The sequence below is a fragment of the Sycon ciliatum genome, chromosome 1 (assembly GCF_964019385.1).
Source record: "Sycon ciliatum chromosome 1, ocSycCili1.1, whole genome shotgun sequence".
Classification (NCBI taxonomy): Eukaryota; Metazoa; Porifera; class Calcarea; order Leucosolenida; family Sycettidae; genus Sycon; species Sycon ciliatum.
In genome coordinates, this window is record NC_088643.1 from 45,519,826 (window position 1) to 45,535,365 (window position 15,540).

Consider the following 15,540-nt stretch of genomic DNA (forward strand, 5'->3'; position numbering starts at 1 on the left):
GGATGTGTGTTTGTGTACTTGTGAAAGTCGACGGTACGGTGAAATTTTGGTGAAAGACTGAAGATTGAAGTACATTGCGGTTTTGAGGCGACAGTTCACTTGCCATAGCTGCAGAGAATGTGCCTTGGAGTGGCCACATTTCCAGGTTTTTTCGACAACGATATGTCGCACTGAGCGACAATTTGATGAGGATCTCGGTTAGCGCTGTGGTGACGTGGACTGGTGCAGCGCACAAATAGTAGCAGAAATTGGGTGAAAGCCCTGAACTGACATGTCATAAGGCAGATATGACGAATGAGACTTCACATGGTAAGTCCAGAATTCCAGGATGATTCCGTGGAACGATCACACAGTACATACACACTGCGCCTCCAATCGAACACCCCTGTGATTGTACACAATGGTTTTTGAACCTTGGCATGGGTATGGGAGGTTTTACTATTGCACGTACTGGGAACTGCTGCTGCAACCCTACAGTTGATATTTCAGGAGCTTCTCAGCTGGCTTGGCTGGTCAGACATTGCAAGATCAACGGAAGCAGTTTTTGATTGGTCCGATTCATACATAGCCTTTCGTACATTGTGCATGATATGGCAGGCACACCTACTAAACTTAATAGGAAACACAGACGTCCTTGGCCGAAATTTTGGTCCGGCCATGGCCTGACCAACCGGACCTGTTCTGCCGGCCCTTCTTTGGCCATATCTCCATCATGATCTTAGGCATCTAGGTTTCCGATATCAGCGGAGATTCTGGTAAGGACAGGAAGTCGCAAGGCCAAGAAGTGGATGCTAAAGCGAACAAGCTCTTGGGGAATCCTTGAAAAAGAATGGAAAGACAGTCCACATTTGGCGAAACAGTTCTGCTCGCAGCTTGTGTTGTAAATGCAAATAGAAATAAAGAGGACTTTGGAAGCTGTGCATTTACTACCGTTACCAATATTATGCTTACTGAGGTGGTGTGCTCTTACCAGTGCTAAAAGTGGAGACTTGGGCCATTACTCAGCTAGGAGAACTACAATCCTGCTCGATGAAATCCAGTCGCGGCACTCAAGTTAGCGCCCTGCACCAGTTCGAAGCCCAGTGTTCGCTGGTCTAGGGCTGCACAACGCCCGACGCGTACATGAGTGCATCGACTGGATTTCATTGACCAGCACTGTACAACCAGTGCAGCCACAGTCATGTAGCTGTGCTTGCTAACTAGCAGGTCACGATGTGCCAGTGCACAGGATACGATTGCTGAAATGGTCGTACCCACTGCATGAACTTTGATGCAGGACAGGTATAGCAGTTTGCAAGGCATTGGGCCAAGCGTGTTTACATAGACACATAACATTGTGGAATAAAACTCTTTCCAGGATGAGCTACCCAGGGGCGGATCCCGGGGGGGGGGGGGGGGGGGGGGTGCTCCGGGGGCTCCATTTCTCAAATGTACTACTGGAAACCATATGCATATATATGTACATGTATCAGCCATTCAGTTATGGCTAAACGGGAACCCTCCTGTAGAGGTCTCTGGTTCCGCCCCTGCTACCGGTACACAATGCCCTGTTACAAGTACAGATGGAATAGTGATAGCTCGAGTTGACCGTCTAGCTCTACTTTCCTGCAACGATTCCTAAAGATTCCTCCCAATGCATGTAATGTGGTCACGTGGTCTTTCCAGCAGCTGCAACGAAGATATTAGCATGGACTCTGCCAGTACAAGTACACGCATGCCCCATTGTAAGATGTGGTCATGCCCCTGTCGCTGCTTTCCAACAAGCATGTACTGCGGTTTGACTGATTTCTATTGCATCTTGCATCCCATGGCTAACTTGATCCCCCCCCCCCCCCTCTCTCTCTTTGTTTCTATTCTAACTCAATCCTCAGGTCACTTAGACTTCATCAACCACGTTGAACCACAGCTCAGCTTCCTTAGAGAGGGAGAATCTATCATTGCGGTAGGTCCATTCTATTCGTTCTTCTCCAAATTGAGAAAGAACTCTTTGCTGGAACACGGTGTGCGTCAAAAGTCAAACATGAGAATATACAGAGTACCGCTTGACTCGAAAACTTGTTGGGGTTGCTTCTGGTGTTCCTGTTTGTATTATTTTATTTTTCACTTTGTCATGTCCCTTCCTCCCTCTCTCATAACCGCCACCTTCACTTCCTTTCCCCAAGAGACTCCCATTGATAGGCATCCATTTGCCTCTAGAGAATCCTTGAACATATAATATCAAGTAAACGTCGGGACCTGTGCCCTTTCTCCTTCTTCTGTGTCAGTGGCATCAGGCAGTGTCATCAGAATGTACTGTACTAGTATGTCTTGTGGGGCAATGAGTTGAATGGTATTGGTTCAAGCAGACCGTGATGCTCTTTTCGCTAGATACTCCCAATTGAGTTTGTGAGAAGAAGAGGATTTTGAAGGTGGTCTTTCTGAACATGTGTGACTGTTTTCCATGCCCATGTCAGTTTCAACGCGCCATTGCATTGCAGTGATGAGGCGTGCAAAAGGTAGTTTTAAAAGGACTCGATTTCATCGTAGGTTTCACTCTGCTGGGAAACTTCTCTGACGCCACGTGTTTACATGTCTTTCCCATATTGTCCATTTGTCTGCAGGCAGGAGAATTAGTATGTCACCTGAGTGACTATAGGCGCTGTTTGCTTGTGGTGTCGCATGGAGGCAGCAATGGCACCAATGGCAATGGGCACCATCACTCCATTGTGGGCATACACTATTGCCAGTCCAAAGAGTAGGTGTTGCTGATGCGTCTGCTGTTTCACACCGGAGTTTCACTCATGAACCATAAAATGTTGATCCAATTGCATCATTGCTGCATGCAGGCATTCCATACAGCTAAAGAATGCTCTGTGTGTGTGGGGGTGGGTGGGTGGGTGGGTGTCAGCGAACCTGTACAGCTGAACTACAGTTATTGCCAAGGAAGTCCAACTTACCAACCTCTTTGTGGGGAGATGAATTTGCTTGTGAGTTGAACTCACACTCCGAAATGCATAGTCAAGGAGAAGGAAAGTGCAAGGTCAATGTTCTGGCAAAAGCATGCTCACCTGTAGGCCTGCGTTAGGCTATACTTTGTGCATGTCTCTATGCGGCCTCTCCTATCTTGTCTTGTTTCTTCAGGGAGGTGTCATTAAGTCTACACTTGCCTGTCCATGAAGAGCTCAAGATTAACTTAGTTGGCGATGGGTAAGTTTACCAGAAATGATGTACGAAAGCCTGGCACAAAGCGGAGAGCCGTTTCTGGGTGATGCTGTTACCTGGACGTGCGACCCTTCCCGCAATGTGAGCATGCCCTACAGGGCTGTATCACCCAGCCTGGTCGGTCCGGCAATTGCTGGACCTTTTTTTAACCTACTCGTTTCATGAAAACTTGTGACGAAGATTTTTGTCAATAATGTTCATTTCTGTTACTGTCACAGAAGTAGAGAAGTTCAACTATTGCCTCATGTACAATACTATACATTCAGTACACATGTATGTACTTCTGAAGTAAATTACTATGCACTGAAAGACTGTAGGCATCTGCAGAAACCAAAACAGATGTACAGTTGTGGCAAGTGAAATCCAACACTTGCCATAGGGGACAGCGCCACAAATGGATATCAATGATGTAATGCACTGCACCAAATTTGTACTAAAGAGCCGTATGCATCTCAAACAGATCGAAAGGTCACAGCGTAGATACACACAGTTCACAAACATGGTACACATAAGGAGTATTGGTATCCAATCCCCATTCATTTTGCCAGCACCTTTTGAACCTTGACTGTGATGAGTACGAGTTTTGTTATCATGTCAGACAGATAAAGTTGTATGTAACACATGTACTGTATGTACCCAGGGCTGCAGGGGCTTCAGACTGCGTGGTGCAGTCCCTTATGCCAAGTGTCGGATTTCACTTGCCACAACTGTAGATATGAGTCGCAGTCGCAGCTTGTTGCCAGTCGCACATACCGTAAAGTACTGCGAGAGCGCCCCGTCTCGCGAGAGAGCCCCACCTTGATTTTACAGCCAGGGAAAGGAAAGTCATACGGCAGAGTGCAGTGAATTTGTACGGTGTGAGTGTGTGGAGCTCGTGTCCGCTCGAAGATAAATTGAGTACGGATTGACTCCGCAACGTGCAATGTGTGTACAAGGTTCGTCTTGTATGACCCACAGACAGGACACGACCTCCACAATGCGCTTGTTGCTTGTGAGGAGCCTGAAGCTAGTTACTAGTATCTCTTTCTCTTTAGGTCTCCTAGAAAACTAGGTACCGGTATGTCTCCTCCTCCTCCCCACCCCCCCCCCCCCCCTCCATACCAACTGATTTTCGCTATATTTTGGATTTTTGTTTGTGTGCAGTGAGGTGCAGGTGACCAGTAGCAACCAGCATGACACCGATGCATATTACTTCAAGCCATGCACCATCCATGAATTGTGGTAAGTGGGCTGCTATGCCAAAGCTATGTCCTTTTGCTTGTTTGCATGTGCGCTGCTGTCTTGCTCGGCTACAGTGACCTGTTTGATTTGCACATAATACGCCAGTAGGCCTGGGTCTATTATTTGTCTCGCAATCAATACGCAGAGGCGGCTGAACCGGTCATGGCCTGACCAACTCCTTGGCCATGAATGGGGGTTAACGGCCAATCAAAAACTGCTTCCGCCGGTCCTAGTACACTACTAGGTACAAACCGGATCTAACCCGGCGTTGGCCTGCGTGCTTGTGTGCTCCTTTTTCAGGAAAATCGTCGCTAAGCTGTTCCAGGTGGTGGAAAACCATGCTGACAATGACTGCGAGTCACAGCCTTGGTACAAGCACTACCATGGTTTCCTGACACAGGAAGGAATCCTACTCAATGAATGGTACGTGGTGGTCTTTAGAAAAGTCGGGACAACTTGCTTCTTGTGCGTGTTGTGTGCATTTGATTTTTACATACACACCAGTCCATATATTTACAGATTCAGATGTGCTCAAAAGCTAGACCCTTATGAGCCGCTAGCATGGCGATTTCCCAAGCTCAGTGTCCGAGTGTGAATGGATTACGACACGTATAATATGGCCTTCCAAGTCTATCCAAATTTTAGTGGACAAATCTTACCATTATGGCGATATTCACTGTACATGCACTAGTTTTTGGAATGCACAATGTACATGTACGTTGAGGTATTCCAGTACGTGTTATTGCTACCATTGTGTGGCTTTCAGCTGCTGTTCTGCGTTGAATTTGTTTCCCAATATTAGGACCTCAATCACTGATACCAAGTCTGGCTCTGGCAGAGAATTGAGTGACAGCAAGGGTGCGCTCAATGCACAAGTTCGCGTGGTACTCTCCAGGGTCATGGGACGCTACGAAGCTGAAGAGCTAGAGAACTTCTCCAGCAAAGCTGTAAGTCGCGGATTACCACGGATCTCCGCTGTGTGCAGCACCTTTGTGTGTACTTGACAGCATTGCTTGAGAGATAATACGAGTTACTACTAAGTAGTCAACAAGCAATTTGAGTGGCAGCTCTAATGATAATTGGTAGACTGGTTATCTGACAGGTGTAGCCATTGACATAACAATTTCCTGGTCATTTTCCACCCAAATTCCATTTCTAAATGAATTTGTTCACCTTGGTGGATTACGTACTACATGTAGTGTGGCCGGGATTCTGAGTCTCCTAGTCTTTTACTGGTCTGTCTGTCTGTCTGTTTGTACTTCACAGCTACGTGAGCTCTGCGAGAAAGAGATGGGCCGGTGTCTGGTGGATTTCCGTGGGCACATAGACAATCTCATCTTGGAGTACATGGGCCGTGCTGATAAGGCCAGCGAGATCTTCGACTTCCTCTACTTGGTAAGGAGACCATGTTCTGTATCTGACCATAATACAGTTGAATGCATGGACAAGTAAACACGCACAGAGTTCCATACGGACTTCCAATGTACTCTCCTGCACATGCTTGCCTTGCGGGGTGTTATTTTAGCTTCTTTGCCATTGCATAATTGATGAGAATTTTAAGTGAGAAGTCCCAATCAATGATCCGACGGAGAAAAGACTCTGATTGATTGAAGCTACTTACCGGTATTCATTTCAAACATGAGGTCCACAGCCAGGACAGCCTATGCAAGTCAATCAAAGTGATTGTTCATGGAGAGGAGCTCGGGGTTTGGAGTTTCTCATATCTAGACTTCTTCTCCTCACTGCTCGGAGTGAGGGTAGCATGGATGCAGCTGCCGAGGTTCAACCCCCCTGCCCGGCGCCGGCTTTGGTACTTACCGCCTCACCCTCACCGCTAGGCGCTGCACCTACCACCGTGGTATTTTCAGGTGGGGTGGGGGCTTGGCACAAGAGGAACATCTGAAGCTGGTTGTGTTTCTCAACACAAATGTAGTGCAGACGTACTTTAGACCTCTTCTCCTGTCCCAGTTACATGGTGAAAGATTCATTATCTACACTGGTCATTGCTGCAGTATACATGTATATACAATCGTGTACACTGTATACTCAATCTGCGGACAGCATGCTGTTTCGTTCTTTGTGAACTCATCAGCACAGCACAGAGGAAATGAGGCCGAACCTGATAGCAATGAAAATAAAAATTTCCAATCAGGCCCGAACGTACCAATCGTGTATACTGTACAGTGCTGCCAAATAATTTTCGCCCAAAATCGGACACCCTGCACCATGTTCACCGCCAAGGCTGGCCACATGGTGCGAATTTTTCTCCTCAGCAATTTTTTTCCAAAGAATTCAAAATAACACCCAAAATACCATGAAAATTCGCTCCGTTGCCATGGTATCCGATATGGCACCCCCGAAGTTGTCATGAATTTTGTATTGCATGAGTAAGCGCTAGCCTTTTTACTGTACAGGTACTGTGATTTGTGCCTTCAGTTGCGCTGAAAAATGAAAATACAGGACTTCTGCATAGGAAAGTACGAATCCCTGACATTTTTGGCTGCTTTTCGGACGTTTCCTTTTTCGGACCGGTTTTCGGACCGGTTTTCGGAAGAGCCTTCAAAAATCGGACACTGTCCGAAAAATCGGACGGTTTGGCAGCGCTGACTGTATAAGCAGAATAGAAATACAGTAGATACTGGTTATAACGTGCCCTTCTGATTTTTCACATTTTATCACTATAACCGGTATATCACTACAGGCGATTTTCAACTGCGCATGTCATACATACACATTATACACGTGTGGGTACTCGATCACGCTAATGTAGCATACTGATACATGATGCATGCTGCTGCACCTTCCCCAGCCTAGGGTGAAGAACTTCTTGGCCCAGGCGTCATCCAGGAAGCATCAGACGAGAATACACTATGAAAACACACATGTGGCTCCAAGTCGAGACATCAATGCCTCACACTCTTGTGTTGCTATCACTATAAACGATTTTTTTCTGTACAAAGAGTTGTTTTGAATTGTGATTCCGTATCCTTATAGCCGATTTATCGCTATATCCGATATATTGGTTATAATGATAATTTGACTGGCTTTTTCTGGTTTTGCTTTTGATATTTTCATTTTGTATCAATATAGCCGGTTTATCACTATGTCCGATGACTTTATAACCGATATCCACTGTATTCGTCTGGAATTCAATTTCGTCTTTTCGTGCAAGGAGCTTTGGGACTAAATTAAATGCCGGACTAATGTCGATTTTTCCAGCTTTTCAATACACTATTGTGATCCATGGACGAAATGTTCAACCGGACGAACTCTCTTCTTCGGAGTTGGACGAAATTTTCTGCCTGTACAGCATTAGTATATGAGCTACATTTTGCTACAGGATTCAGGCCAGGTCTGCGTAGAAATACAGGCTACACGCCTGCCTGTTTGTACGTGTGCAAGGAGTGTTGTATTGTGTCTATTCATTGCTGTGCAGGGAAGTGAGTGGAATGCTTCCGACCTTGACTTCATGATGGAGAACAAGTGAGTAGCGACCTTACCCTTGATTTCTATCCTTATGTGTTCAATTAAAACTGTGCATGGTAAGCAATATTGTTATTGCCTGCTCCTTTGGTTCATTGACAAACACGATACTGTTCTTGCCTGCTCCTTTGGTGGTTCGTTGACATTTGGTGATGTGCTGCAGACTAATGAGATGAGCTTTCTCGCCACGCTGAGTTTCTCACTGCTGAGCTTGCTTCTGTTCTGCCACCTGGTTCTGCTGAGTAGCCTGATGAACTCCAGTACTGTGCTGTGGGTGTACAGTGCACATGCGTGTTCCTTTCATGGCCCTGGGAAAGGGTGAAGTGATTCGTTAGCGATGACTTATTTTTGCTGCTGCTGCTGTTGTTGTTGTTGTTGTTGTTGTTGTTGTTGTTGTTGTTGTTGTTGTTGTTGTTTGAAATCTTTTATTCTCACGATGTTGGTGTTGTTTTTAAAATCTAAATTTTTGTTGTGTTTTGGTTTGATTTGTCCAGTGTGAAGAAAATCCTTAACGTTGCTGGGGAGATTCAAAACTTTTTCTCCGGCAACCTAACCTACCACAATATCAGGTATGGATTGTTTGAGCATTGATCGCATGGATCTGTTGAAATCCTGTCAAGCACTGGTCGGTGTGCTTTGGCATTTCCATGCATGATGCTTGTGAAAAAAATTACACACAAAATGGCATACATGAAAGGTGTGTGTGTGTGTGTGTGTGTGTGCGTGTGCGTGTGTAGTAAATAGTAGTAGATGTTGACTTCCGTTGTGTTTGTTATTATGTACTTCTATGTTGATATGTGATGCTCAGAGTGGATGATGTACCCAGTACTGACCTCCTACGGTATTTTGAGGACACATATACATTTCTCAAAGAGGCTAAGTGAGTACCTTGGACAACACCTTCCCCCCCCCCCCCCCCCCCCCGTCTCGCCTCTATCCTGAAATCTCAGCGCAGCCATGCACCCATGTCAAGTAGTACTAGTGGCACTGATTTGAGTGCCGAACAGCCAGGTACTCATTGTGAGGGGCAGCTTGGGGCAGTCCTTCTGTGTACCTAGCAAATAATGACGCAAAATTTGTGAAGTACGTGTAACATTGTACTTGTTTGCTGCAAATCCAGCAATTTTCGACCAGATGGTGAGGGAACTGGGCAAGCAAGGTCTGACTCTGCAGGATGCATAGAGCATTGCAATGTCTTTCTGTACCTCGAGCTTCCATAGCTATGTTTACCCGAGAGAATGGAACACTATAGAGCACAACACTTGTAGTACTAACTTAAGTCTGCCTGCTGTCCCTGACCTTTGCTTCTCCGTGGTCTCTCTCTGTCTCTCTCTCTCTCTCTGTCTCTCTCTGTCTCTGTCTCTCTCTGTCTCTGTCTCTCTCTCTCTGTCTCTCTCTCTCTCTCTCTCTCTCTCTCTCTCTCTCTCTCTCTCTCTCTCTCTCTCTCTCTCTCTCTCTCTCTCTCTCTGTCTCTCTCTGTCTCTCTCCCTCCCTCTCTCTCTCTCTCTCTCTCTCTCTCTCTCTCTCTCTCTCTCTCTCTCTCTCCCTCCCTCTCTCTCTCTCTTGCTCTCTCTCTCTCTCTCTCTCTCTCTCTCTCTCTCTCTCTACCTACTTGTATGTACTGTTCATTTTGCCTGCCAGGACTAGTGGTGATTCTGTCTTTGTTCACTGCAAGATGGGTGTTAGTCGATCAGCAACCGTGGTGAGTGTCAAGTGCTGTTCCTGGGGCTGTGTCCATTGAGTCAGGCTTCTGTCATCACAACCCACAATGACTTGTACATGTACAATGTACGTACATGATGCCACCTTGACTATTGTCACTGTAGCTAGGGTTTTGCTTCGAATCTGAATTATTACGGAATATGTCAGACATGGCATGATGCAAATAAATGAATTTGGTGCACAGGACACAAAGAGGTACAGAGCTGTGCACCTCAATCAATGTACATGACTGTGAGTGAAGTGTGTGAGTGTGTGAAACCAGACCTGTGGGATAGCACCACTGGCAAACTCACAGGCAGATATACATGCTAACCGTCCAGGGTTTCCCGGGGACAGTCCAGAGAATAGGGTGTTTGTCCCAGGGTCCAGGGATGTCCTGAGAAAGTCTCGGGATTGAGATGGAACTCTTGAAATCGATGTTTTTCAGTGTTTCCTCGACCTAGATCTGTTCTGAGTACACACAGCACGTAGTAGATACAGCGCAAGCGCTCGTGTCCACAAGTGCAACTCGTTCGAGAGTAGAAATTTACTTGCAGCTTGGCGTTGGACTTCAGAGTTCATCCTCATGTTTCTCCTACATGTACTTGTAGTCGGAAAAGGGAGTCATCAACTGTGACCCCGACTGTATCCACAAAAAAAGAACAGATTTTTTTTCTTTCAAGAAGGACTGGATTCGCAAACACAGCATCGCACAGAGTTCTATGGGCAAGAGCTACATGTACGTGTTTCGCAAAGGTTGTCCGAGTCATGTCTGTTGCGACGTCGGTGGTGAGAGTGAGCTGAAGCAACACTGCAAGACTAGAAAAAGCATGTGGAACTGCAACGGATCGCCGGTAGCAGCAGTCATGAAAAATACATCTGGATACACTACATAGCAGACTCAGCGGAGGACGTTCAGGTTGGTTGTAACTCTGAGTTTCATGCCGCTAGGCAATCATCAGACAACTCAGTTGTCTGATGATTGCCTCGCGGCATGAAACTCAGAGTTACAACCAACCTGAACGTCCTCCGCTGAGTCTGCTATGTACTAAGCTCTGTCTCTGACATTGAGCACTCTCTGCAGCTCGGGGAATCAACGGATTTGTCTGGATACACTACAAATAATTATTGGTGTCCAGGGAAAACAGTCAAAATAAGGGAATTCAGCCTCGTTGTCCAGGGAACTCAAGCCTCCAGTTTGGCATTTATGGGCAGAACACCAGGCAAGACTCAAACTAGGACTCGCACTAACCCGTTCATACTCAGCCGCAACTCCTGGCATACACCATGTCCCTCTGTCTGTTTATCATTCTGTCCGTCTGTCTCCCTCTCACATTCACTCTCTCACTCTCTCGCTACTATCTTTCTTGTTGGTAGGTAATTGCCTTTGCAATGAAGGAGCATCAGTGGAGCCTACAGGAGACACTTGATTATGTGCGTCAGCGTAGGGCTGTTGTGCAGCCCAACAAAGGATTCATGCTGCAGCTACTGGAGTATGAAGGCATTCTTGCTGCAAGGTAAGCTTGAGCTGCCTCCATTACAGGTGTGGTCCAAATGTTTTGTTTTCCCTGAAACGAACATCGTTTGATTGAGGGGAAGGGGAGGGAGGGGGTTGAGCCAAATTCATATGTCGACCGACACTGTGCATGTGCTACAGTTGCGCTCGGTGAAATCCAACCTAGAGTGCATGTTTGGCGCCCTCAACTAGTACGCCCTTGACGCCCTGGAAGTGGCACGATCGTACGAATGCAGCTGGACGTACACATGTACGAATATAATGATGTAATCGGAACTAGTCCAGGGTGCCAGCTTTGCATTTCGGGTAGGATTTCACCAAGCGCAACTGTACATGCATGCGATTTGCGTCGTCCAGCATAGCAAGCTGTGTTCGTTTCGGGGGGGGGGGGGGGGGGGGGGGAGAGAGGCGAGTACAAAATGAGCAATATTCGTTTCAGGGACGATGAAGTTATTTTGCAACGGACCCTTATGGCATGTTCATCTCCACATTTTGTTTGGCTACTGTAAACCAGGAAACTTTTGTGCTGGTTTTAGTTCGCGATTTACAAGCACAGACAAGTTTGCACCTGGAAACTTGATGTTTGCTGTTGGAGTCAATCTCAATGGTTTTGACTAAAGTTCCACACTTCATGTCGGCTTACTTTTGCGATTTTACACCCGTCGCAAAGATCGCGAAAGTTTCCAGATCGTAAAGGGCTTTCCTGGTTTACAGTATTCTGGGCTTGTGATTTTGCCTCCCGGAAGGGCCTCACCAAGTTTTTGTTTTGCTCTCCTAATTCGACTATGCTACTTGCAGGAATAACAAGGTTTGGGGACAGCAAGCTTCGCAGCATGAACCTAGTCCTGCAAAACAGGTCCCAACCTGCTAGTGCAGCGGTTTTGCATGCGATTGCTCAACTGCACGCTGCAGTTTCAAGTATGGGCATGACTTGCACTATTCAAGTATGGGCATGACAAGTATGGGCATGACTTGCACTAGCACATGATTTATTTATCTGTGGCCACTTTCATGTTCCCTGTCAGCTATTTTGTTGTTGTCATGGTGGCCCCCTCAATCTTCAATTCCGCCTCTCTCTCTTCCGCAGTTTCCCTGACTTGTGGCCATCCTCCGTTTTGTATTGTTGAGCATGATGCCAGACCTATGTAGCCATATCTCTCCTCACCGTTTGTCGTCTTGGTCAGTGCATTTGGTACTGCTACTGCTGCTGCTGCTGCTGTCGCTATGACATATGACACTGCTGTGCATCCGTACGTTGAGCACCCCGTTGGTAGACATTTTATAGTATTTTATAGAACGAACCAGCTTACCCATGCCTTAAACTAGACGAAAGAACGATAACAACTTGTATTCATCACTGCCTTATGCTGTAGAAAAAAAACTTAAAGCACACACACAGAAAAATGTGCACGTGTGTGCACTAATACCTCGTGCCGTTGCAGCATGCATTCAACATACTCGTGCGGAGCATTTTTGTGATGGTAAAACAAACTTGCCTGGCTGGCTTCCTGTCTCTCTCTCTCTCTCTCTCTCTCTCTCTCTCTCTCTCTCTCTCTCTCTCTCTCTCTCTCTCTCTCTCTCTCTCTCTCTCTCTCTCTCTCTCTCTCTCTCTCTCTCTCTCACGTGATGCATTGCATGTGGACGCGTTCCATGCTCCGCTTGGTCTGGTAGCTTGAATACAGCATGGGAATATCAGCAACATGCATGTATGTGAGGTTTTGAAGAGTACATAACCTCCTCCCCCAAGAGTGCACAACTCCCGCATACCGGTACCCTGCTGGCCCAACGGAATCTCAAGTTGACGTCACTCCTATGATACAATGCTCCTCGTACGAGTGATCTACGATGTTTGCACGGGGTGTCAATACGTCATAATAATTATGTGTTTCGTGGAACTAGTTTGTAAAGGATAGAAAGGGGATTTGTCAACCACCGGTCCAGGGTACGTCTAATGATATGTGCACAATGCACATTGCGTCATAAAACTAATGTCAACATGAAATTCTGTCGGGGCAGCACACACATGGGCCGTAGTCTGCATGGTGGAGTTGCACACTATGGGCGGGGGGGGGGGGGGGTACTTTTGTTTATGCGATTTGCTGTAACCATGCACAATCTAGATCAAATGACCTGCTTGCTGAAAAGGTGAAGCTGTTACATGATTGTTGCACATCCTTGCAACCTTGTGCATAACAGAATTATGCAAAGGGTTCCTATTTCGTTAACTGCTAGAACCCATGCTACTGTAAAAGCCATTATTCTAACCCCCGCCGCATATATAGCAATTTCCTGAATTGACCAGTTTACGTGTACCAAAGGTAACGGTTTTCACCCAAACTGTCAAAGCTCAATATTTCTCCTTGTTACACTCGTTAGAATTAGCACCAGGGAGTCGTATTTTACGACTCTGATTAGCACTTCGTTATAATAATATTATTATAAGGCTTTTACAGTATTCTTGACTGCATTGGTGTAACCAGGGAGTAGTCAAGTAATCCCTGGGTGTAACCATGCTTTTGCCCATAGTGAAGTTATTGCACTGTGACGAGCTAACAAAAGCAAGTAGAAGTATTTTAGAAACAGATGCTCAACGAAATGGAAGCAAGGAACCCTACATTCTGCATGATACATCATGTGTATCTGTGGAGCTCCTTTAGCCCCTGGGTGCAAGATAGAAAGACTTGCACTGCGCGTTCAGAGGAACTTTACAGGACTACTGCACTACAGACGTTCTGCCGATTTACCCGCAAAGAAGTTCACGCATGCGGCCTGATATAACACGCACGCACACGCGCACACACCCTCACGCACGCCTACATGCGCCCAACATCATAGAACAAAAGTATCAACAGTATCTGCATAAAATGTGTGTTTAATACGTACGCAATGCAACAAATTGTAAAAGACTAAAACAGACTAAATTGTGCCAGCACAATATCATCTTGGTCGTTCTATTTCCAATCATCTTCGTCATATTCATCTTCGTCATCTCCAGTACTGGCAGTAGTCAGTGTCCTGCTGCTATCTGTTACGGACTCCAAATCATCACCATCCTCACCGCGCTTCTTCTTGCCACTGATGCCTTCGCGACGCATTCTCAGCTTTGCTTGAAGCGCAGCTATGGCAAACAGGCCGCCGACGGAGGATGTGGGTGGCTCCTCGTCCTCTTTCTTCTTCTTTTCCAGCTTACGTTCCTTGGCACTCTTTAGCTTCATCTGTCCACCGCCGGCATTGCGAATAGACTGTAAGAGATCTCCACGCCCGCCCTGTTCTCCCGACGCAGGCAGCAGAGGATCACCGGCTGCACCGCCGTTCTCGTCCGGTGCTGATGCGGGCATGGGTGGAGGCGGCGGTGGTGCCGCTGCCACACCCGTGGGTGGAGGGGGTGGCGGTGGCGGCGGCGGTGGTGCGGATGAGTCTGGTGGTGGTGGCGGCGGCGGTGCGGAGGATTCGGACGGCCCAGTGGCACCCGCTGAAGTGGCCTCGCCGCTCGTCTGTATTGACGGCAGTTCGGGCAGTCCGGCCGACGGAGCTATTGACGGTAAGTCAGCGCCGTACGACAAATCCGTGGCAATGTCCGGCAAGTCGGGCAAGGTAAGCGGTACGTCGAATTCCGGCACATCCACCACACCCGGCACGTACAGGTAGTTCTGTGCTGCCACCTGATCCAGCTGCTCACCAGTCAATATCGACATCGGTGCTTCACCCAGGTGTTGCTGCTCTTCCACTTCTTTCTTACGGCGATGTAAGGCGGCCCGATCAACAAGGTCATTGTTGTCAAACACTAGGAGAGAACACACAGAGTTGACTGATTTGGACAGTTGATGTTTCCTTTTCTCGTACTCTTCTGCTTCTCCACCCTCGCTGTCATCCTTTTTGGTCTTGGACTTGCTTCTCTGCCTGCCCGAGTGTCGCAGCTCGTAATTTACTGCCTCCATGATCTGCAGTGCGTCCACGTCCAGGACATCACGGAAGCGTACCATCTCCGGGCCACCGCGACTGTGTTTCGGTCTCTCCAGGTCATGGTGCTCGGTGTGTGGGTGCAACACAGAGAGGTTGTGACGAGCCTCTTCAGCCGGATACCGGGAAACTGAAAACACTTTCGTGGCTTTGTTTTTGTTTTCCTTCAGCTTCTCGACTTTGACGGAGGCTGCCTGCACGCGTTCGTTCAAACTAGCTAAGGCTTTGCCCTGCTCTTCGACCTTGTGACTTATCTTGCAGTGAATACTTTCAAATACTTTGTCGAGATAATCCAAGGAATCAGCAATTTGCAAGAGAGATTCCTCTCGACGCAGAGACGGGAAGACCACAGGAGCTTGGTACATGACGGCAAACAGACATTGGTTTGCTGAGCTCCTGGCTCTGAGGGAATCCGAGATCGGAGGTGTTTTCAAAATGCAATTGCACTTTGGACGTTT

At 47.1% G+C, this 15,540-nt stretch overlaps 2 protein-coding genes across 2 annotated transcripts; one reads left to right on the forward strand and one right to left on the reverse strand.

The window, feature by feature from the left end:
• Window positions 1-19: 19 nt before the first annotated feature.
• LOC135807011 (protein phosphatase Slingshot homolog 3-like) lies at window positions 20-12,579 on the forward strand. The gene is made up of 14 exons (XM_065321110.1): window positions 20-309; window positions 1,872-1,942; window positions 2,601-2,734; window positions 3,121-3,186; window positions 4,345-4,422; window positions 4,723-4,845; window positions 5,225-5,369; window positions 5,689-5,817; window positions 7,859-7,905; window positions 8,400-8,474; window positions 8,714-8,785; window positions 9,547-9,607; window positions 10,984-11,123; window positions 11,921-12,579. The coding sequence occupies exons 1-14, from the start codon at window positions 288-290 to the stop codon at window positions 11,991-11,993; spliced, it is 1,236 nt and encodes a 411-aa protein (XP_065177182.1). The 5' UTR covers window positions 20-287; the 3' UTR covers window positions 11,994-12,579.
• Window positions 12,580-13,996: 1,417 nt separating this feature from the next.
• On the reverse strand, window positions 13,997-15,515 carry LOC135807012 (WASH complex subunit 1-like). Its single transcript, XM_065321111.1, has one exon. It carries the CDS (start codon window positions 15,445-15,447, stop codon window positions 14,074-14,076), a length of 1,374 nt encoding a protein of 457 aa, XP_065177183.1. The 5' UTR covers window positions 15,448-15,515; the 3' UTR covers window positions 13,997-14,073.
• Between the last annotated feature and the right edge of the window lie 25 nt (window positions 15,516-15,540).

Excerpts from the sequence above, each read along its gene's own strand:
- LOC135807011 (XM_065321110.1), top strand. The coding sequence starts at position 288 with ATGACGAATGAGACTTCACATG. Across the intron at positions 8,475-8,713 it reads CTAACCTACCACAATATCAG|AGTGGATGATGTACCCAGTA; the intron begins GTATGGATTGTT and ends TGTGATGCTCAG. Across the intron at positions 8,786-9,546 it reads ACATTTCTCAAAGAGGCTAA|GACTAGTGGTGATTCTGTCT; the intron begins GTGAGTACCTTG and ends TTTGCCTGCCAG.
- LOC135807012 (XM_065321111.1), bottom strand. The coding sequence starts at position 15,447 with ATGTACCAAGCTCCTGTGGTCTTCCCGTCTCTGCGTCGAGAGGAATCT.